This window comes from Pelodiscus sinensis, chromosome 19 (assembly GCF_049634645.1).
Source record: "Pelodiscus sinensis isolate JC-2024 chromosome 19, ASM4963464v1, whole genome shotgun sequence".
NCBI lineage: Eukaryota > Metazoa > Chordata > Testudines > Trionychidae > Pelodiscus > Pelodiscus sinensis.
Genome location: NC_134729.1, coordinates 9,645,581 through 9,669,594, shown reverse-complemented (window position 1 = coordinate 9,669,594; position 24,014 = coordinate 9,645,581). Strand labels below are relative to the sequence as shown.

Below are 24,014 nucleotides of genomic sequence, written 5' to 3'. Positions count from 1 at the left end.
GTGACTGTCTCTGAGGGTGGATGCCTCTGGGGGTGGGTGAGTGGGTGGATGAGTATCTCTGGGAGTGGGTGGATGGATGTCTCTAGGGGTGGGTGAATAGGTGTCTCTGGGGGTGTGTGGTGTGTATGAGGATGGGTGGGTGGGTGTCCCTAGGGGTGGGTGGATGGGTGTGTCATGATTATGAGGGTTAGCCAGCAGCCTGGGAATTAAGGGGTTAACTACACCTAGCCAGGTGGAGTGACCAGTAGGAATGTAGGTGGGACTTTCAAACTGGGACAAAGGAATTTGGGTTTTTTTCTTTCTCCCTTTTGTCTCTCTGGGGGAGTTCTCTGCAGCTACAGAGAGGGACAAGTATGTTTCTCTCTCTCTCCAGGACACCATTCCTCATTTTCTGTAAGTAGGGTAAAGTTTAGGTAGTTTCGTTAGGCTTTATTGTTTTAAGGGTTGGCTATGGGATCTGATGTCTGGCACTGTTTAAAAGATGTTTTGACTTTTCTTTGTAACTAAGTTCTAGGCCCATGGAGTTTCTCCATGAGTATATTTTGTTACCTTTCTATCTAGTCATTATGCCTGCACAGGAATATTGTTGTAATAATAAAAGTTCTTTCTTTTCTTTTTATTAAACTGGCAGTGGTTACTTGTGTGTCCTGATTTTTATTTTAGGGGTGAGATTTCCCAAATGATCTTTCCCCTGATTTCTTTATCAATATTTGGGTGGTGGCAGCGGAAGTTTTATTCCCAAGATCTAGGTTTTTAAGATTTCGGGGAAAGTTTTATACCAAAGCCTGTTAGATAAGGCTTTGGGGTACAGTGCTGGCCCCCACTTCTGCATTTATCATGCCAGAGTGGGGAAGGAGCCATGACAGGGTGTCTCTGGGGGTGTGTGGTGTGTATGAGGATGGGTTGGTGGGTATCTCTAGGGGAGGATGGATGGGTGTCTCTGGGAGTGTGTGGTGGGTATGAGGGTGTGTGGGTGGGTGTCTCTGGGTATGTCTGGCTGAATGGGAGTGCAGGCAAATGGATGGACGTACGGACGAATCGATTGGTAATAGTTGTTAGGACAAGAGAAGCTCATTGGGCAGGGTCAAACATTCCCTCCGCACGATGTTCCACGGGGTCCCTGGCGGTGGAGCTGTTATTTTTCGGCTGTACCACAAGCTCTGATTGTACGGGGGTGGAGGAGGTGCTAGCCGAAGGCAGCAGGAACACAGCCTGTCTCTATGATGAGGTAACTGGCTCTGTGGATATGGGGAAATCAGTGGATGTGATATACCTTGACTTTAGCAAGGCTTTTGATACAGTCTCCCACAATATTCTTGCCAGCAAGTTAAGGGAATATGAATTGGATAAATGGACAGTAAGGTGGATAGAAAGCTGGCTAGTCTGTCAGGTAGTGATCAACAGCTCGATGTCAGATTGACGGAGTGCCCCAAGGATCGGTTCTTGGGCTGGTTTTGTTCAACATCATTATTAATGACCTGGATGAGGGGATGGATTGCACCCTCAGCAAGTTCACAGATGACACTAAGATAGGGGGAGAGGTAGATACGCTGGATGGCAGGGATAGGGTCCAGAGTGACCGAGACAGGTTAGAGGATTGGGCCAAAAGAAATCTGATGAGGTTCAACAAGGACAAGTGTAAAGTTCTGCACTCGGGATGGAAGAATCCCAAGCATGGTTACAGGCTGGGGACTGAATGGCTAAGTAGTTCTGCAGAAAAGGACCTGGGGATTACAGTGGATGAGAAGCTGGATATGAGTCAACAGTGTGCCCTTGTAGCCAAGAAGGCTAATGGCATATTAGGTTGCATGAGGAGGAGCATTGCCAGCAGATCCAGAGAAGTGATTATTCCCCTTTATTCAGCTCTGGTGAGGCCACATCTGGAATATTGTGTCCAGTTCTGGGCCCCCCTCTATAGAAAGGATGTGAACACATCGGAGAGGGTCCAGTGGAGGGCAACCATAATTATTAGAGGGCTGGAGCACATGAGCTATGAGGAGACACTGGGGGATTTGGGTTTGTTTAGTCTGAAGAAGAGCAGAGTGAGGGGGGATTTGACAGCAGCCTTCAACTTCCTGAAGGGAAGACAGGCTGTTCTCAGTAGTGACGGATGGCAGAACAAGGAGCAATGGTCTCAAGTTACAGTGGGGGAGGTCTAGGTTGGATATTAGGAAAAACTATTTCCCTGGGAGGGTGGGGAAGCACTGGGCTGGGTTCCCTAGGGAGGTGGTGGAAAACCATCCCTAGAAGAGGTTTTTAAGTCTCTGCTTGACAAAGCCCTGGCTGGGTTGATATAGTTGGGATTGGTCCTGCCTAGAGCAGGGGGCTGGACTTGATGACTCCTGAGGTCTCGTCCAGCTCTAGGATTCTATGATCTCATTGTTCTGAGGAGAGGAAGGGCGGCTCTGCACAGCTTCCTTCTCCAGAAACGCTGCTCAGAGGTGCAGTTGGTACAAGACCCGCAGGAGCAGCTGGGGGACGAGGCTCCACGTGATGCCTTCGGGCAGCATTTACCGAAAGTACGAAGAGTCCGACCAAGAGACGCTCACGGTCCAGGAGGCAGACATGGCGCTGGGGAGAGCAGGTAACCCTGCGGGCTGCCCGAGTGGGAGAGTGCACAGCCATTCCCTGCTATCAGCTCGCCCCTTATCAGCTGGCCCTGATCCTGCAGCCCCCTCCCCACCACCTGTGAAAACAAGGGTTGGTCAGGACTGGGCCCTACGTCTGAAACTGCCTAGTGCTCAGCTGCGCAGTGGGAATGGAGACATGCTGGCTGGGAGCTGGTGTCTCCACTGCTCACGGCTGGGGGTGCTGGGCAGAGCCAAGATGACAATTCCAGGCTTCTCTCGGGAGCGTTTTCAGATGTTTCTGTCTGGGGCTCGGATACTGCAGCACTGAGGGGATTGCACCAGTGTGCGGGAGAGTCGGGGGGCTGTAGGGGGACTGTCTAGGGATAGCTAGATATGGATGGCCAGATCTGTGTGGAGATGGAGATGGATGAGGATGTACAGAATCGTAGAACCTGGATCTGGAAGAGACCTCCGAAGATTGAGTCCAGCCCCCTGCCCAAAGCAGGATCCATCCCAACTAAATCAACCCAGCCAAAGAAGCAGAGACTTAAACACCTCCAGGGATGGAGATTCCACCACCTCCCTAGGGAACCCAGCCCAGTGCTTCCCCACCCTCCTAGGGAAACAGTTTTTCCTAATGTCCAACCTAGACCTCCCCCACTGTAACTTGAGCCCATTGCTCCTTGTTCTGCCACCTGCCACCTCTGTGAACAGCCTCTCTCCAGCCTCTTTGGAACCTTCCTTTGGGTAGTTGAAGGCTGCTATCAAATCCCCCCTCACTCTTCTCTTCTGCAGACTAAACAAACCCAAATCCCTCAACGTCTCCTCATAAGTCAAGTGCTCCAGCCCCCTCATCATTTTTATTTTCCCCTGCTGGACTCTTTCCAATTCATCCACATCCTTTCTGTAATGGGTGCGTGGATGCGATACTCCAGATGTGGCCTCACCAAAGCTAAATAAAAGTGAACAATCACTTTCCTATGCTGTGTATTGAGTTATCGTAGAGACAGATGGATAGATGGCTGGAAGGATGGGGTGAGTGGGGACGGATGGATGGATGGGTCGAGGTGTAGGGATGGATGGCTAGATAGCTGTGTATGGGTGGGATGGGTGGATGGATGGGTCGGGGTTTGGGGATGGATGAGTGGGGTGAGTGGGAATGGACCGTGTCTATTGGATTGGATGGATAAATAGATTTTGCACCCGTTCTGCACCCAGGGATACTGTCCATGATGCACGAGTTGCCAGGCAGTGGAGCTGTCCTACACAATTCCAGGTTAGGTTAGCAGGAGCCCTGGCCCGGTGCCCGTCCCAGGCCGGGGGTGGAAGCTGTACGAGAGCTGTTTCAGATCCAGGACACTGCTGACCAGGCAGCACATCCTGGCATTGCACAATAGGAACAGCCTCGTGCAGTTCTGCACTTGCAGCAGATTTAGCTTCTCTGCTTCCTCTTTTTTATTGTCCTGGACAGTGATGGGGAAGAAGGGGGGGCTGCTGTGAGATGTGGGGGTTGGGGACACAGCTACTTCCTTTTGCTCCCCAGCCCCCTGCTGACAGCAGCACCGTGGGTGGGGGCAGGGGCAGGGGGAGGCTGGGGAGTACCGGGTACCGCGCAGGGCACAAAGCTCTCCTAGACCAAGGGCTGCTCCCTGCCTAGAGGAGGCTGCATGAAGGGGGACTACCTGGGAGACTTCATGGCACCCATGTCAGCAGCTGGGAGGGAGAGAACGGAACCTTGGGCAGCGCAGGGCACAGCGAGCCATGGGGGGCAGCGTGGATCACACGGGGGGGGGGGGAGAGGCAGGCAGGGGCTGCAGCCATGGAGCTGGGTCCTGATGGTGGCAGGCAGTCAAAGCAGAGAGAGGAAGGTGGGAGGATGGAACCCCCGGGAATCTTCCCAGCATCTCACATGGATCTCACAGCCTGGCTCCCCCAAGGGTCCTTGGGAAACAGATGGGACTCCCAGAAAACAGGGCTCTCTTAATGCTGGGGCATGGGCATATGGAGATAGATAGATAGATAGATAGATAGATAGATAGATAGATAGATAGATAGATAGATAGATGGGGAGTATGGGGATAGATAGATAGATAGATAGATAGATAGATAGATAGATGGGGAGTATGGGGATAGATAGATAGATAGATGGGGAGTATGGGGATAGATAGATAGATAGATAGATAGATAGATAGATAGATAGATAGATAGATAGATAGATCAATAGGATGGAGGGGAGACAGTATAGCTACGGGGTAGATAGGGATCTAGAGAGAGAGATTAGATGTTAACATTCTAAGGGTACGGCTACTCTAGCTCATTAGTTCGAGCTAGGTAGGGTAATGAGGGCAAGCGGAGTTGCAAATGAAGCCCGGGATTTAAATATCCTGGGCTTCATTTGCATGTGCCCAGGTGCCACCATTTTTAAATCCCCCTTAGTCCGAACTCCGAGCCCGCGGCTACACCCGGCATGGAGTAGGTAGTTCGAATTAAAGATCCTAATTCGAACAACTGTTACTCCTCGTGGAATGAGTGGGGTAGACATACCCTAACTTGATTTCCCAGCCTCTCGGTGTGAGCCCCCCACTTGCCCTGTGCAGAGATTCTTGGCCCAGCAGCGTTTCCATCACTATTTATTTACAAATGCTAACAGTGAATTCCCCACGAGGCTCTGAGCTCTCCTCCCCCGGGACCCTCTCCCAGCGGGCAGGGACTCCGGCTCTAACCCCACCTGTCTCTGCTGCTGCCTTCCAGGGAGTTCCTTGCAGCAGTGCGGTACGGGCCTGGCTGGGGAGTCAAGGTCTGTCTTAGCCCTTTATGCTGTGCACGCCATGTCGTTCGTGCTGTGGGCCATCCTCCTGGCCGTGCTGGTTGCCAAGAGTAAGTAGCCAGAGTATCTTTGGGAGCATCCCGTAGGAATGGCCCTGGGGAAAAGCCGAGGGGTGAAATCCTCACTCCATAGTCGCTGTCAAATGCTTACTGCCTTCAGCCGGGTCGGGATCTCAGCCCGTGAGTCCCAGGCCACTTCCCGTCTAGTTTGCAGTGGTGACACGGCTCCTTCCCAGGGCCTGCCGCGTGAGCAGGGACATGGGGTGTTGGGTGATGGAATGTGTCCCCATGTGCAACAAGTGAACACAGCGTATGCGGAGGGGCCCTTTAGCAGCCACTCTACATAGGATAACGGCCCATCTACTCCTGCTAGCTGATGGAGTTGCTCCTGTCACTCAAGAGGAGTGTACAGTAGAGGGCTGGGATTCACGTTGTGCTGAGGAGCCTGTGTGGGGGGTGGTCACACACAACAGCCTCAGTGCTGCCAACTCTAGGTGGTGCTTGAATGAAAACTCCAGCTCCAGGAGTCTTGTGATTAGGTGAGATGCTGAGCTCCCCTTTGAGAATGCGGGGACGGATGCTAGTTGCAGAGAACAGCTGGGGAAAGTGACGTGATGGTTCAGAACCCAGAAGGCAAGGAAAAGGAAAAGAAAGTTCATTATTTTTGGAATCTGGGTCTCCTGTATCCCAGGCGAGTGCTGTAATCTTGGGCTAAAAGTTACACGGTGGCAGCAGCATTTCCGCCCCTGCCTAGCTAGGGCCTACCTCGTTCCCACAAGATACTAGCTGGATACCTATGCCTGGAGAGGGGTGCCTAGATCCTTCTATTCCTGTAGCCTGGACTGGGGTGCCTAGCTCTGCGGGGAAAAGCGGGGGGCAAGGCTCACCAGTGTCCCCCATTGGCTAGCTTGTGCAGCTCCCACCAGCCTGCTGGGCTTTGTGGATTGCACTCCCAGTTGGGTTGTTCTCCCCATTCGTTGTATAGGAGCTTGGGCACTTGGCATTGTGGGTGAGCCTGGGATTTCCCAGCGCCGTGATGCTCAGCTAATTGCAGCACCCACGTCGCTCCGGTGGGCACCAGCAAGCGGGGGGAAGCTGGAGAGTAGAGATGCAGCATTTCTCTCTGACAACTCTGCTCCCCAAGCCGTATCAACAGCAGCTGGTGTCTGTTCTCCTGTCTAGGCTCAGAGATGTCCAAGGAGCTGGAGCAGTTGCGGACTGATCAATCCCTGCTGAGAGGCAACGGTAGCAATTCAGCTTCCTCGTGGCTCTCGGTGGAGCTGTTTACTGTTGTTGGCCCTTTGATGGAAACCAAAATCTGAGGCCTTGACGGTTTGCTCCTTTGGGGGAGCAGTCACTGCTCCCCATCGGACCTTTTCTCAGGGTGACCTTGTTTAAATCCCTCCTCCGTTTTGCTCCGGCCCACAGTAAGAATGGTACAAAGTTCCCCAGCACAGGGCAGGAACAAACAGCCACAGACTGGCTCCTCTCTTGGAAATCCCCTGTCTGCCCCTCCCGGGGCTTCTGTGCCCGAGAAATTCCATCTCTGCTTCCTGCCACAGTCACACTCACAACTCATAGACTCATAGACTTTGAGGTCAGAAGGAACCATTATGATCATCTAGTCTGACCCCCTGCACAGTGCAGGCCACAGAATCTCACCTACCCCCTCCTAGAATAATCCTCTCACCTAGATCTCAGATATTGAAGCCTTCAAATACTTTGAAGACCCCAAGATGCAGAGAATCCTCCAGCTGTGATCTGTACCCCATGCTACAGAGGAAGGCGAAAAACCTCCAGGGCCTCAGCCAATCTACCCTGGAGGAAAATTCCTTCCCGACCCCAAATATGGCGATCAGCTAAACCCTGAGCATGTGGGCAAGACTCACCAGCCACACACCCACAAACTCCTTTCACCCTCCGCATGCTCTGGCTTCTCTGAGCCCCTGGGACTGCACCCAGGGCCCCACTCAGCCCACGGGGCCCTTTCCCACCATGCAGCTGGTGCCTTAGGCGGTCAGTTCCATTGTCTGCAGCTCGCTCCTTACTTCAAGGTGCTTGATTGTGCCTCTTGCTGTGTCGAAAGTGGGTGCTTGGCATGCCTTGGCTCCGGGTGCAGAACCTGCCCCTTTGCTACAGCCCTTGTCCTGTTGCATGAATGCCAATGCAAGCGGCTAGTGTCGACATGCTGGGATGGTGCAAAGCAGCATTCACACCAAGGGGTCTACCCCTGGTGGCCTGTGCCGTGCTGCTCCAGTCCACAGTGACTCCAGGAGAAATTTCCCCAGGCGAGCGGCTGTAACTAAACTCATTCACAAGCTCTCCCCAAGGGGGCTGGCCGCTGGGTCTGAAGGCGTGAGCCCAAGGTAGAGACTCTTGGAGCCCCAAGTTCTAATCTTGCCTCGCTACCTGGCCTAGGTTAAGTTGCTCTCCATCTTAGAGCTCATGGATCATCCTGGCCAAGGGGCAGGCTAAGGCAAATCCACCTGAGCAGTCTCTTCCCTGGGAAGGAAACCAGCCCTGGGAGGCCCCCATACCTGACAGACCCCCTCTGCTAGAGAACACGGCCTGGCCTCAGGAGATGAGCAGGGAAGGGAAGCTCCCAGCTCATCGCCTCTGTCTCTTCCAGGCTCCAAGGCAGCAAAGCAACTGCAGATGCTCCATTTCAACCAGTCCGCCATGCACAGCATTGGTACGTACCGGAGCCCTACAGAGCCGCCAGCCAGCATCCCCTCTGTGTGTGAGCCCCCGCACCCCAGTCATCTCCCTCCTCCCCCGACAGCCCCATTCCCTGCCCACTTCCCACCGAGCCCCGGGGCCCCAGGATACGCTCTCCCAGGACAATGATCTAATGACACAAACCCAAAGACCCCGACCCCTGCCTGCCCCCTTCCCTGAGGCCACGCCCCTGCCCTGCTTCTTCTCTGAGGCCCCGCTTCCCATTCACTCCACCCCCCTCTCTCCCACCCTCACTCACTTCCGCCAGGCTGCGGCAGAGGTTGGGGGTGCAGAGGACAGGCTCTGGGAGGGAGCTTGGGTGTGTGGTGCGGGGGGATGGAGTGGGAGGAGATGAGGGGGCGACACTTACTTCAAGTGGCTCCTGAAAACAGCTGGCATACCCTTCTGGCAGTGGCTACTAGGCAGCGTGTGTTTCTCCGCACTGCTGCCCACAGGCACCACCCCTGCAGCTCCCATTGGCAGCAGGTCCTGGTCAATGGGAGTTGCAGAGTCTCTTTCTCTCTCTCTCTCTCTCTCTCATTCACTCACACACACACACACCCTCCTCCTCCCCCACTCCCTTCTTCCCTCCCTCACTTGGGACATGCAGATAGGTAAGGGAACCTCCATTAGCCATGCTGCTGCACCAGAGGGTTTGGCTGAGAGGCCTCCAGGCAACAGCCTACCCGGCTGTGCAGTCACATCAAGCAAGGACTGTTTGTCTCTCAGAGGCAGAGCTGGCCATCGATCTGAAGAGGCTGCAGTCGGACCAGGCCCTGATGAAAAAAGAAGGTGAGAGCCTGAGACAGGAGGTGGGGGCAGGGCTCAGAGGAAAGGGTGGGGAAGAATAGAAATAAGCAGGGTTGGGGGTGGAGAATCCCAGCATCCAGTTCCCATAGTGATTTTGGACACCCGCCCCCCCCCCCCCCGGGTCAGTCTGAGAAAGCAGCATCCAAGGTCCAGCCGCCGAGGCCAGAAACCCGGGACGGAGCCTCTACACTCCGGGGTCCCACGTCAGGGTCATTGTGTGATTCTAACTGGGGAAGCCCGTTCATCCTTCTGTTCCAGGGATTCTGGTCACCGCAGGGTGGCAGGCTCCTTGGGCCTTTAGGGACTGGCATGTGCTGGGCTGGGCTGGGCTGGGCTGTTACACGAGATGGAGGATCTGGGTGTCTCTTTCCCCCGCTATTCACGTGGGACAAATAGGAGAGGGAGTGGGAGTTTTTGAAGCGGGGGAGGTTGGGGGGGATGGGGACTCATTAGGGGCTGCAGAGAGGGGGATACATTCCAGGGCTGGGCAGAAGGCAGCCAGAGGTAGGGATCTAGGGGGCAGGGACGTGTGCATGGATGTGAGGGGAGGGCAGGGTTCTTGGGGGGTTTGGGGAGGGGACCTGGCTTTAGCTGACTGATTTTGGTTCAGGTTCAGCTAGTGATTCCAGCCAGGTTTCCAGTCCCTAATGACCATCTCCCATGAACTGCGTAACAAGCCTTGTGCCTCCTGGTCTGGGAAAGGGGCCCATTTCAGTGCCAGAACCAGGCCCCGGTGGTTACAATCCATGCGCAGACACACCCGGCCTAGCTGCGTGCGCTCTGGCTGGCTTGTAAAGCGCAGGCTGCGGGGAGCGTCACAGACTGCACAGGGACACAGCCCTGGTCCTACCTCTGACGGTGAGCTCTGTTTGCAGTGACGGAGGATCTGGCCAAAGGGAAAAGCGACAGAGATGACATCAGGGTCCAAGCCTACCAGATTCTGGATACTATCCAGAAAGGGAAAAGTAAGAGAGCTGCTGGGAGGGCTAAGACTCTCAGCCCTTCATGGCAGGGACTGTCTTTCTGTTCTGCCTCTGTGCCTGGGGCAGCTAAGGTGCTGCATAATACACATCTCTCTCTGTATGTTAGAGATACGTACTCTGTGTGTCTGTCTGTGAGTCCGTCTGTCTGTGTGTCTGTCTGCAAGTCCCTTGGTTCAAGAACTCCTCCCAAAAGGTAAGAGCTACGACCACCATGTTTGGTAGCTTCCTCTTATCCTAACTTAAAGCAGGTAAGGATTTGGTTGTGCCAGGACAATGGGCTGTGCCTAGAATGGGACTGCATCTAATCGAACCATAAAGAAAAGAGACAATCACTAGGCAGGTGGAAGGGGCTGGCTGGGGGTGCACCCTCCAGGACTGCTCCAGCCCCAAGCCTCCCATGCCCAAAGCACCCTTTAGGGAAGCCAGGGGAGGGCTGAAGCCCCCCCCAACCCCGATTGGTACGGGAATGTTGCTGGCTGGTCCCCTTCATCAGAGAACGAGGGGAAAGTGCACAGTTTGCTGCTGCATTTGCTGCACAGTCTCGCTGGGGGATGCAGGGGGCAGATGAACTTGGCCCTGCCCCAGCCAGGAGATGTGCACCCCACCCCCCAGGTGTGCCCACTGGAGCGGCAGCAGCCATGCAGAGGCGGGTCTCACCTGGTCCCAGGCTGCTGCAGTGAGACAGGGCTGGGGTAATCCTCTCTCCCCAGGGCAGCCTGAATACTGACCCCCTCCTCCCCAGCCTACCCCAGAGCCATGACTTCAATGAAGAAAAATAAGTGAACTGAGTTAATTGTTTACCTGAACAACGCCAGGTAAATCTTCTAGTGGATTAATATCGCTCAGGGGGCTTAGCTGAGATCTCCCCTGAATAAACTGCTTGGTTGGGAAGGAGTCAGTTTTGTCTAATGGTGAGAGCAGGGGACTAGAACACAGGTGTGACAGCGCAGCGGGGACCCCCGCCCCTGCACCCCCGTCCGCAAGATGTGACTCTGCCAGCCAGTAGAATAGGGAGGGTTTATTGCTTCTCCGATACAGCATGGCCCGGGTTCGATGTGGACATCGGAGTAAGGGGGCAGGCAGCCTTAGACCCCTTGGGGTAGGGGTACACAGGCCCCTGAACCCCCAGTACTCGGTTTAGTCCCTTCTCTTCATGTTTGCCCAGTCAACCTGTCTCTTCTCGAAACCGCAGAGCACTCTTCCCCCTTCCTTTGTTTACACCCTTCTCATGGCCAGGCGAGAAGCTGCTGGCCATTGCCTATGTGCTTATGCTCAGGGGTGACCCCCACTGGGCAGTGCGTACAGACAGAGGCCAGTAGGGGTCACCCACAGCACACACAGCAACCAGAGTGGACGCAGGGCCACAAGAGCAGACAGCGCACCCCAGAGTGTACAGCTCCCCCCTCCCCCCGCACTATGTCACAACAGGACACCTGGACTCTAGTCCCACCTTTAGGAGGGCTATGAGGTCTAATGGTTAGAGCAGAGGGCTAGGACTCCTGGCTTCTACTCCCAGCTCCTCGGAGGCCAGTGGTATCTAGCCCCGTGGCTTTCAGGCTGTGGTCTGCACCCGTGCTGCAGACAATGTGTAGGATCTCCAAAGGGGTCCACACCACCATTAGAAATGGGCTAAGGGTCCATCCATAAAAAAAGGCTGATATCTGTTGCTCTGGCAGTTAGAGCAGGTGAGGCTGGAAATCAGGACTCCTGGGTTCTCTTCCCGGCTTGGGAATGATTTTGAGCAAGTTACTGCACCGCTCGGTGCCTCAGTTTCCCCCCACCTTTGCTGAGTGCTTTGCGGCCCTGGGGGAAGGGGCTGTGGGCATACGCTATGCAGTCCAGTGTGGAGACTGACATCTGCCTGCTCTGCCCTGCAGACTCCAACTGCAGCATTTGCCCGTCCAACTGGCTGCTGTATGCGGGGACCTGTTACTACTTCTCCACGGAGCGTAAACACTGGTCCTATGCTAAGCAGGCCTGCACTGACCAAGGGGGCCAGCTGATTATCATTGATAACGAACAGGAGCAGGTAAGTCAAGTGCTGAGTCCAGCCAGCCTGGAAAGGGGGTGGGGAAGGTGTCCAGGTGGGCGGGTGGCTCTTGGGGTGAGTGCGATGCCTGGGGACAGGCTAGGAGCTGGTGTCTCTCTGCGTTGTGCCTAGGGAACACATTACACATGGGGGTAAGGGTGTGTGCACAAGAAGGGCACAAAAAAGGTCAGGGGGCTGAAAGAGTTTCCAGGCACAGGTGATGAAAAAGCCCAGGACTGTGGAAAAGAGACAGCGAAGGGGGATAGGAGAGAGGCTATAAAATCACCATTGGGGTGGGGAAAGTGAGTAGGGAGTGTTAGGCTCTGTCTACACAGCAACATTATTTTGAAATAACATAGTCCGCGCCTACACAGCTGGCACTTATTGCACCCTCATGTCAAAATACTGTCAAGCTGGAGGACTTCTTATTCTGACTCCTGTAACCTCATTGTGCGAGGAGCAAGAGAAGTCGGGGGGCGAGCGCTCTACTTCGAAATAAGTGCTGTGTAGACAGCACCAAAACTCGAAATAAGTTATTTCGGAATAAGCGACACAACTGACGTCGCTCCATTTGCGTCGCTTAGTTGGAATTAAGCCCCTGATGTGCACACGTGCCCTTAGCTCCCTCTTCACATAACACAAGAGCTAGGGCTCAACCCGCGGCATTCGGAGACAGCAGGTTTAGTGAAACTGAGGGAGGTATTTCATCCCACGGCACAGTCAGCCTGGGGAACTCCCTGCCACGGGATGCTGGGAATGCCAGAAGGTTAACTGGGTTCAAAGGAGAACTCGATACAGTCCCAGAAAACAGCTACATCCAGGACTGCTAGCCAAGGTGGCCAGGGATGCAAACCCAACGCTTTAGGGTGTCCCAAAACTCAGACTGCCAGAAGCTGGTAATGGACCTCCAGGGGTGGATCACCCGCTAATTGCCCTGCTCTGTACCGGGCGCTGCCTGGCTCTGTCCACTGTGGCTGGAGGAGATACTGACTAGACAGGCCTTCCTTTGGCTGACACCGTGCGGCTGTTCTTATGAAGGCATTTGCAGTGACAAGGCATTGTGTCCGTCCCAGGCTACCCAGGGACCGTGCTACATGTATTTGGCGCCATCTGTTGGCTCGGGATGGAGCAGAAAACCAGGCTGTGGATACTCAGCACCTGGCCAAGAACTGGGGTCCAGATCAGGGGCCCTTAGGAGCTCCCTGAGAGTTCCCAGCTAGCCCATCCATCCAAAGCAACAGCCCCTCAGCAGGGCCTCTGCAAGGGGAGCCGCCTGCTCTAGTGGTGCAGGAACTAGCCTGGGAGCCAGGACAGCTGGGCCCTGCTCTATCACTGACCTTCTATGTGACCTTGGGCAAATCACTGTGCCTCAGTTTCCCCTCCCAATATTGGTTGTATCTGTAAACTCTTGGGGGGCAGGGAATGTCTTTCACTAGGGCTACGTCTACACTGGCCCCTCTTCCAGAAGGGGCATGTAAATTTCACTAGTCGTCGTAGGGAAATCCGCGGGGGATTTAAATATCCCTCGCGGCATTTAAATAAAAATGTCCGCCGCTTTTTTCCGGCTTTTAAAAAAGCCGGAAAAGAACGTCTAGACTGGCCCCGATCCTCCGGAAAAAGCGCCCTTTTCCGGAGGCTCTTATTCCTACTTTGAAGTAAGAATAAGAGCCTCCGGAAAAGGGCACTTTTTCCGGAGGATCGGGGCCAGTCTAGACGCTCTTTTCCGGCTTTTTTAAAAGCCGGAAAAAAGCGGCGGACATTTTTATTTAAATGCCGCGGGGGATATTTAAATCCCCCGCGGATTTCCCTACGACGACTAGTGAAATTTACATGCCCCTTCCGGAAGAGGGGCCAGTGTAGACGTAGCCTAGGTGTCTATGCAGCAGTGGATGTAATGTGGCCTCACTCTCAGCCTGTAGCTGCTACTCAAATTCTAATAATCCAATGGGCCACACCTCAGCACCGGGAGAATATCTCCCAGCCAACATGGGGGAGGGGCTGTGTGAAGCTGGGGCCTTGGACGTCACTGCAGTCCATTGGTTTTCTTGTCTCAGGAGTTTTTGGCGAAGAACGCCAAAGGGAAGCAGTACTGGATCGGCCTGCACGACATTAACAACGAAGGGACGTTCATATGGGTTGACAACAATCCTCTCTCGTACAGGTCAGCCCAATCCCACGCACGGGTGCATGTGGGAAGGTACAGCCGGCCAATGGCTGTTCTCCAGACACCGCGCGCTCATCTCTCTATCATGTCTACACTGCCACACTAGTTCGAACTAGGGTGGCTAATGTAGTCATTCGAACTTGCAAATGAAGCCTGGGATTATAATATCCCGGGCTTTATTTGCATGTTCCCGGGCGCCGCCATTTATAAATGCTCAGTACTTCGGACTCCCTGCCCATGGCTACACGTGGCACGGGCTAGGTAGTTCAAACTAAAGCCCCTAATTCGGACTACCGTTACTCCTCCTGCAATGAGGAGTTTGAATGACTACATTAGCCACCCTAGCTCGAACTAGGGTGGCAGTGTAGACATACCCTAAGTCATCCAGGGTCTCCCCAGAGGGAAGCACAGCTAGTGGGGGAGAGAATAAAATGGTGGGTGACAATTGGCTTTAAATTGTCCCCTTGGGCCAGGCAATAGCAGCTTTTGGGGGCTTATGGGCCAGTTCCCATTTGAGCAGAAACCGGAGGATTTGTAGTGTCGTGTTTCTTGGCGCTAGTCCTGGGACAGAGGGGTCACCACCAGCACCCAGCTCAGTCCCCTCTTGTAGAAATCTCCCAGGAAGTGACGCTGCCCCAAGAACCGACTCCATGCAGAGTCAGCCTGGGAACAGGGGCTCGCCAGAGAGCCTAAGGATGCAGCGTGCCCAAACCCAGTCAGGGCCCAGCCATTCAGGAAAAGCCCTTGAAAGACTGTGGGTAGCTCACCGTAATGGTTCAGCCCTGAGCCACCATTGCATTAGCCCAGATTTACACCCGTGTAAATGCTAGTGAAGGTAACAGCAAAACCAGTTTAAAACTGGAGTAGCACAGAGGCCTTATGCAATTACACTTGGCTCTTATCCACTGCCCTGCACCCATCAGCCCCAAACCATCTTTCGAGGAGTGGGGGAGGATCTTCTTCTGGAGGCTCAAAGGGAATTTCTCCCCGCGAATGCCCAGTTGAGTCTTCTGTTCTTTGATCCCCAGCAACTGGAATCGAGGGGAACCCAACGATTACGGTGGTGGAGAGGACTGCGTGATGATGTTCAGAGATGGGAAGTGGAACGACATGCCGTGTGCAGCCAGTGAGGAAGGCTGGATCTGTGAAAAGAAATGGACTTGTTAGCTGTTCGGGAGGAACACGACGTAGGCAGCGCGTCTTCCTGCTCCCCTCTGGCCCCTTCCATGTGCTGCCAGCTCTTTGTAAACTCCATTGCCTTAAACCTCACCCACCTTACCCACTCTGCTCTTGGGCACAAGGTGCCACTTTACAGTGGGGAAACTGAGAGACAGAGACTTACCCAGCTCCAGACCCCGCTCTTGTAATCCTGCAGTCTTCTACATGGCTGGAAACAGGCTGCTGAACCACCCTCCCCTCCAAGAGCCAGGGTAGAACCCCAGCATCCCTGCTCTAACCCAGCTCCCATTCCACTCCCAGCCTGGAATAGTTCCTCAGTGTCCTGAGTCCCAGCCCCCTCCTCTAACGATTAGACCGGGGTGGGGAACCGTTTTTGGGTCGGGGGCTGCTGAGCCTCAGAAAAATTAGCTGGGGACTAAGCAAGCAAGAAACAAAACAAAAACCAGCCTTTACAGTCGTGGTCCCCAGCTGAGAAGGAGACAGACGCTTCCCACGTTCCTCTTGCACACCAGAGCCTAGGTGGGCCCAGGCTAGTAGATTTTGTGGATGGCAGGGGAGACGGCGGGGGGGGGGAGACGACTGAAGCACCCGTGCAGGCTCCCAAATAGCGCGGAGGGGGAGGAGAGCCCTGAGCCTCAGGGGCTGGACCCAGGTAAGCTGGGGGGGCTGCATCTGGCCCCTGGTCCTGAGGTTCCACACCCCTGTATCAGACAGAACTGACTCCTTCACACCTTGCAATGTATTGGATGGAAGATCCAGCTACCCCCCCTGAACTATATTCCTCTTCTCAGTGTTTATGGAGAGGGGACAGGCTCCTCACTGCATCAGGACTCACATTTTAGAAGCCACCAATGACCATCAACTGGTCACTTCTCTAGAGCAAGGAATGGGGTCAACTTTCTGGTTTAGGGCAAATTTTCCTCCCCTGCTAACTTGGCCAAAACACACACACACCTCTCAAAGCATCCACCTGTGCCGGTCTGTCTACGGAGAAATCTGGGGAGAACGAGACAAGTAGTGTGAGAAATCAAAAGTTTCACTTGTATAAAATTGTCCGAATCAAGCCAGGCATGAAATGCTGAAGGAAAAGGGACCCGGCTTAACCCCAAGTCCTCAAAGGTGGTGGGGACCCATCTCCACTCAGATAGATTCCACATTCCCCCCTCCTCAGGTGGGTGCCCTGATCGTCATGGTGACGGTAGTCTGGGTGGTTTTGCTGCAGTCAGGGCACAAACAAAAGTCAGAATTCAAAACACCCTAGAAGAAAAGCGGACGGAGACCAAGCAAGCAGCTCCCTAGGACAGAGGGGGCAGCTCCCATCTTTCCCTAGGCTGCCTAGGCCCAGTTTGCTTCCTTACAAACCCGCAGAGTGCAGGCGGGACAGGGGCAAGGCACACATGGCACTGAGTGACAGGTGACAGTTCTAACACCGGTCTCAGGACACCACCAATGTCTCAGTTTCTCCTGCTGGAGCTGTTCCTCTTTGCATAACTAATTAAATGAAGTGGGGACTGGCGCTAAGGTTACCAGGTGTCCGGTTTTGAACTGGACAGTTCAGTATTTGAGCTTTCTGTTTGGGAAACAAATTGAGACAATAGAATTGAGAAAATCGACCTGTCCGATGTTTTCTCAATAAGCTGTAATGTAGACTGTGATGTACTGTCAAGTGTGTCCGCTATTTTTGTTGAAACTATCTGGCAGCCCTAACTGGCGCCTGGTTGGCCACATCTCCTTTCAGTGCCCAAACCCCTAGAGGGAAGGGTCATACCCCTCTGCTTTGTGCAGGGTAGGCAAGCTCGGCCCATGGCAGGGTAAGTGGTGCTGGGGGAGCAGGGGGCTTGTCTGAGAACCCTCTGGGGTCTCCAGGATTTAGACGTGAGTGGGAAGCGCTGCACGGCATGCAGAGCAGGGTCAGCGCTCAGGCAGCTGCTGACAGCCGGCCCCCAAGCCTGAGGCGCCTGACGAGTTAGGCGGCAGCTGAGCTGAGCAGCCATTTTGAATTTATTCCTGGTGCCAAAATACCTTTGAGGACCTGGGCAGCAGTGACTTGCCCAGTTCCCACAGGAAGTCAGTGACAGATCGTGCACACCACATCCCCTTTCGGGTTGGGACAGGGGTCACTATAGGCCTGTGTAACATCTCTGGGTCACAGAGTAGTATGGCTTAACAGCCAGAGGCAATAGCGCTGCCCTCACAATCAGGGCTATGCGGTCCAATGGCCAGTCAGGGAGGTGAGGGGAGCCACAACCCCAGGTGGGCAGTAGCCAGAGTAGGGGGACGGGGCCCTCTCTCTCCACTGGGTCCCAACCCAGGGCCCTGCCCTTGGTGGGGTTGCTCATCACCGGCTTGGCAAGGATCCAGCCAAAACACATCAAGCTGGTCTCAGGTTCTACAATCCTGTCCTGCAAAGATTTCCCAGGATGCTTCCAACCTGCTGCTCCATGGCTTGTGGTCTCAGGATCCCCATGGTCTCTCTTCCCTCTGTGGCATCCGGAGGGATTGCACTGTGGGGCCTGGGGCAATGCAGGGATCAGGCTGCAGGGAACATGGGGTTGAGGGAAACGAGGCTGGAGCAGAGGGAAGATGGGGGGGGGGGATATAAGTTTACTTTGCAGAAGCTGCACTTTCCTTTACTACCCGTTTCTTTGCCTCCCACCCCAATTAGCTATTTGGCTGCATTCTCACTCTCTCACCTTTTCTGTATTACTGCCCCAACCCCTTCCTTCCCCCAAATTCCCTTCCAGACCCTCCCCTCCCCCCCCCCCCCCGTCCTGCACCCCACCTCCTGCCCAGATCCTGCATCCCTATCCCACTCACTGGCAGCCCTGTTCCACACATTGAGCCTCTCATTTTTGTTTCCACCCCAGAGCCTAAGGGGGTCCACAAAATCCACTAACTGTGGAACCCCAGAAAAGTAAATCTGGCCTATGGGAAGCTCTGAACCTCAATCCTCCCTGGCCCCTCGCCTCACCCTGTGGGGACTGGACTGCCAGAAGAGTGAGGTGTCTCAGTTGGGGCCACATCAGTGAGGGTTGGGGGTTTGGGGAGGTTTTTTGCTTCTCACTTGTATGGACCCCCAAATGATTTTTCTGTAGATCAGTGACCACTGACCCAAAAAAGGTTCCCCATCCCTGCCATAAATTAAGAAAACTTTGAACCCTTTTGTGTTGGACATCATATTTTACTTCATTTAAAATGAAGTTTGATAAACTAACAAGAGAAAGTTAAAACGTTTAATCTGTTTAATAATTTAATTTACACTGTTCTCCCCAGCTGCAGCACTGGCTGTAATTATGTAATTAACAATGAGTTTCCATTGGCAACTGGTAGTGCAGGGAAAGGTTTGCATTGACCCAGGTGGCCCATGGGGTGCACAGTAGAGAGAGCCCCTCCCAAGAGAGCGGCACAGCCCAGGGCAGGAGGGTTAAATCTTGGCACAGCACTTCGGAAAGGTTGCCGACTCCTGCACTAGGCTGAGTAGGGTGGCAGGTCCTGGCTGAGGGTAGCCAGAGTTCTCTTTGATAAGCAAAAGCAGCAGCACTGTGATACATCACTTCCGTGTTGGCTGTGTGCTCTTTGGGCTTGGCTACACGTCCACCGCGCTGCACAGAGAGGGGCACTGCTGCTGTGTTAGTGAAGACGCTTCCCATGCCAACAGGAGAAGCTCTGCTGTCAGCATAGGTACCCCCTCCCTGAGAGGTGGTAGCTGTGTTGATTGGAAAAACCTACTTGCATGGGCCAGGGGTATCACAGGCCAGGGCAGGCTAAGCTCACCTGACGCAGGCCATGCCCCTACCCATGTTGTGCCCCAAGGCCTTAACTTAAAACACGGGAAGGCTTTGGATTGCCAGCACATTGGGATGTGCCTGGAATATGATGGTTTCTCACAAAACACACAGGGCGGGGTCTACTAGCAGGGATAGTTACGCTGCAGAATGACCACACGGGGGCGGGCGCACCAGTAAGAGAGTGGCCTTCTGGGGTTTGGGGCTCTGGATGTTGCCGGTCACCGTACACAGGTATGGTTCCTGTGCTGGGGAATAAGAAGTAGGAATAAGAGCCTCCGGAAAAGGGCACTTTTTCCGGAGGATCGGGGCCAGTCTAGACGCTCTTTTCCGGCTTTTTTAAAAGCCGGAAAAAAGCGGCGGACATTTTTATTTAAATGCCGCGGGGGATATTTAAATCCCCCGCGGATTTCCCTACGACGACTGGTGAAATTTACATGCCCTTTCCGGAAAAGGGGCCAGTGTAGACGTAGCCCTGTAGTGGGCACACCCACCCCTCCTTTCAGCTGGCTGACAGCAAGCAGCAGTTCAGCCCCTGCTTACACATGTCAACAGCACTTTTGTCGCCAAACTTTCCCAATGTAGACACAGCCTTACACTTGTGCATGTGCTTCAGCAAAACTTTTGTAGTTTGTAGGGGAGTGAGGGAGGCTTAAGTCCCTGTGAACAATAGTCGTTTTGTCAATCAATTGCCAGACAAAACCTTAGGCTTTGTCTACACTATCAAGTTTTATCGACAAAACGTGCCAACATCCAAAAGTTGAAAAAAATTGCCAGAGGATGTTCATCTTTGTTCCCTCTGTTGACAGATCATGTCCCCACTGCGGGCACCATCATCAACACTGTGAGTAATGCACTATGGGTATGTATCCCACAGTGCCGTGTTGCAGGAAGGCAGAACTGATCCCTGGGCATCTCGGGATTCCCCCTAAGTTCTGCCACAACCACTTCCACTGCTGGGAGCGGAATCATGAGTAACAGAGTTTCACATTGTTACTCTCCTAGGGGTGGAAGTTTTTTGGTGCTGAAACCAGGCGTTTTCCCAACAAACGTCGCTTTGCGGTGTCTACTCTCTCACTGTTTTGTCTCCAAAAGGCAGCTGTTGTCAACAACAACTTGGCAGTGGAAACAAAGCGTTAGAGTCCTTGTGTCTCTTCTTTCCCCCTGCTCCAATTTATTAACACCCTTCTTGAAATGCAGCACCAGAGCTGGGCACAGGATTCCAGCAGCCATCGCACCCACGCCAAATGCAGAGGTAAAATAACCTCTCTGCTCCTGCTCAAGATTGCCCTGTTTATCAATCCCAGGATCCCCTGACCCCCAACATCGCTCTGGGGGCTCAGCTGCTTATCATGCACAATCCTCAACTCTTTTCCAGAGTCTCTGCTTCCCAGGAGTGAGTCCCCCCTTCTCTCAGCACAGCCAACAGTCCTTGTCCTTGGAGAAACATTTACATGTAGCTGGATGAAAATACACATTATTTGCTGATGCTTGCTGTTTGCTTGTGCTGTGTCAGTGGCCTGTCCTCTTTACCAGATACCACTCCCTCAGTGTGGGTGTCTTCTGCAAAGTTCATGTGTAAGATTTTCTTTCCTTCTAGATCAGGGGTCTCCAAACTTTTCAGCCCGAGGGCCGCATTAACTATCAAACAGCAGTTCGGGGGCCGACTACACACTTGAGGTCCAAATAAAAAACAATCAAAACATGGATGTTGTTTTTAATTATTTATTTAATATTATTTTATTCAGTTATTATTTAATAACACATTCATACACTACACATGAACACCTGTATTAGTGTGAATGGTGAAATTGTTTCCTGGATGCCAAAATAGCAGACATTTCTGCCTTTAGATTTGTTGTCCCTAACATCAACAGTGACCTGAGATTATCATCGGACAAGTTTGTTCTCAAATTGTTCTTCACGTATTTCATTCTTGAAAATGTTTGTTCACACAGGTATGTTGTTCCAAAGATTGAAAGGTACCTTGATGCAAAAGTTTTGACATTAGGAAAGTCTTCCTTGAGCAAAAACTGGTAAAAACCCACCAGTCCTATTTTGAACTTGTCCCTAAAGAGGTCATTTGCTTGCAACTCAATGACTTCCAGCTGCAGTTCATCTGGGCAACTGGCCACATCTGCTTCAAATGGGTTTTGAAACAATCTCACTTCTTCTGCCTTTGAATCCAAAAAGGTCTCCACGGGCCGGATGAGAGGGCCTCGCGGGCCGCATCCGGCCCCCAGGCCGTAGTTTGGAGACCCCTGTTTTAGATCATTGATGAAAATGTGCAATAGAAGAGGGACAGAAACTGACCCTGTTGGAAACAGACCTGCTCAGTGACGCTGCACTGTTTATAGGTAGGTTTTGAGATGTACCCATTAGCCCATTTTTAATCCTTTTAAATGTTAAGCCGTGTTAATTTTACATGTTCTACTTTTTAATTAAAAATGCCATGAAATTCCAAGTAAAACACCCTGCAGAAGCCTATCACACCAATGCTATCAACTTTAGTTACCATACTTGCGCACCCATAAACAAAGGAAGGTAATTTGACAGGATCTATTTGCCATAAGTCCATGTTGATTTTCATTAATTACATTAGGTCCTTTAGTTCTTTATTAATTAAGTCTTACTTCAGCTGCCTCTTTAGGTTGCCTGGAATCAGGCTTGGGCTGAAAGATCCATAATTCCATTCCCCCTTTTGAAATGCTGGCCAAACAGTAGCTTCCTGCCTGTTCTAGAATTGCCCCATTGCGCCAAGACTTTGAAAATCATCACAGACCAGTGAGCTCCTGAACTTTTGGAAACTCTTGGGTGCCACTTGTCTGGACATGCTGAAGTAAAACATATAGTTTTAGTAGCTTCTGTTTAACATCCTCTGGAGATGCTAGTGCAACGGAAGGAGTGTTATATAGTCTCACCGTATAATCTCCCGAAACACAGAACAGAATTATGTATTGTGCCTTTTCTGCATGAGTATTGAGAACCGTTTCCATCTGGCAATGGAATAACACCATTGTCAGGGTTCTTTTTTAACAATTACTAACTTCTGATTTAGAAGCATTATCATCAACTTCTCCCTTTAAAAAAAAAAAATGTTTTTAGAGTTGCCCTAACTTCCGCCCTAAGTCAAACCGGCTTTTTCCACCAGCTCAGCTTTCTTCCTCTGTGGTGGCTTTTTTTGGAACATCCACTAAGATGTGCTTAAGTGATGCCCAGTTATGATTCACAATGTTCTGGTGAAATTATTCTGCCCGAACTCACAGCTGCCTTCAGTCTGATGATATTGGCCCTACTGAAGCATCATCCTCTTGCAAGCCCTGAGTCTGTGTGTGGAGAAAAGAAGCTTTCAATTGAGCAAGCCCCCCCGCTCCCATCCCAGAGTATTTAGGGCAGTGCCCAATAAGGGGTGTAGTAAGTTGAGGGTCAGTAACATGGAGTCAGCAGGCCTAAATAGAGGCCTGTAACATGAAAACAGCAACAGGCCTTCAATCTAGTGAGCAAGACTTTGGTTCAGTAACACAGGAGCCAAGAAAGAGGCCCTACTGATAACAGTAACTGTGGAAGGGTATGTCTACACTACAATGTTAGTTCGAACTAACGGATGTTAGTTCGAACTAACATTCATAGGCGCTACACTAGCGCTCCGTTAGTTCGAATTTAAATCGAACTAGCGGAGCGCTTAGTTCGAACTAGGAAAACCTCATTTTATGAGGATTAAGCCTAGTTCGAACTTACTAGTTCGAATTAAGGGGTGTGTAGCCCCTTAATTCGAACTAGTGGGAGGCTAGCCCTCCCCAGGTTTCCCTGGTGGCCACTCTGGCCAACACCAGGGAAACTCTATGCCCCCCTCCCGGCCCCGGACCCCTTAAAGGGGCACGGGCTGGCTACGGTGCCCGTGCCAGGTGCAAGCCTGCCAGCACCCAGCCAGCAGACCCTGCACCTGGCACGGCACAGAGCCACCCACCCGATGTCCCCCAGCCCTCCCCCTCTTCCCGGGACCGGGCTGGCGGCTCCCGGGAGCTTGCCCGGGACCGCAAGAGGCGGGCACCTTCCTGGGCTAGTGTGGACATCGTGGACCTCGTCCACGATCTCCGCACTAGGCACAGGAAAGTGGCTGGCTAGGGCAGGAGAGATGCCAGTCTGGCCACCCAGGAGCAGGTGTGCATGAAAATCAAGGGGGTCCACTGAGACCCCCGACCCTGAGCCCTGAGCTTACAATGGCCGTACTGGGTCAGACCAATGGTCCATCTAGCCCAGTAGCCTGTCTGCCGACAGCGGCCAACACTAGGGACCCTGGAGGGGATGGACCGAAGACAGTGACCAAGCCATTTGTCTCATGCCATCCATCTCCAGCCTTCCACAAACTTTGGGCAGGGACACCACTCCTACCCCCTGGCTAATAGCACTCCATGGACCCAGCCTCCATGACTTGATCTCACTTCCCTTTAAACTCTGTTCTAGTTGTAGCCTTCACCGCCTCCTGCAGCAAGGAGTTCCACAGGTTAACTATTTGCTTTGGGAAGAACAACAACTTTCTCTTACTAGTTTCAAGCCTGATACCCATTCCTTTCCTTTGGTGTCCTCTAGTCCTTCTTTATGGGAACTCAGGAAGAACTTTTCTGAATGCACCCTCTCCACCCAACCCCTGCTTTTAGAGACCTCTATCCTGTCCCCACTCCATCTCCTCTTGTCTAAGCTGAACAGTCCCAGTCTCTGTAGCCTCTCTTCATCTGGGACCTGTTCCCAACCCCTGATCATGTTAGTTGCCCTCCCCTCTCCCAGCCTTTCTCTTCCCCTCTCCCACCTCCTTTTCCCAGTCTCCCCCAGTTTTGTTCAATAAAGACAGAGTCAATGTTGGAAGAAACGTTATCTTTATTTTGTACATCAGGAAGGGGGGCTAGGGAAGGGTAAGTGGAAGGAGGTGAGGGAGGAATGGGGTACGAGCCC

At 52.9% G+C, this 24,014-nt stretch overlaps 1 protein-coding gene across 1 annotated transcript; it reads left to right on the top strand.

The window, feature by feature from the left end:
• The first annotated feature begins 2,371 nt into the window (after positions 1-2,371).
• On the top strand, positions 2,372-18,516 carry LOC102460285 (uncharacterized). The gene is made up of 9 exons (XM_006132024.4): positions 2,372-2,584; positions 5,322-5,447; positions 6,579-6,641; positions 8,026-8,088; positions 8,844-8,906; positions 9,800-9,889; positions 11,785-11,936; positions 13,991-14,097; positions 15,129-18,516. Exons 1-9 carry the CDS (start codon positions 2,494-2,496, stop codon positions 15,265-15,267), a joined length of 894 nt encoding a protein of 297 aa, XP_006132086.2. The 5' UTR covers positions 2,372-2,493; the 3' UTR covers positions 15,268-18,516.
• Positions 18,517-24,014: the final 5,498 nt, after the last annotated feature.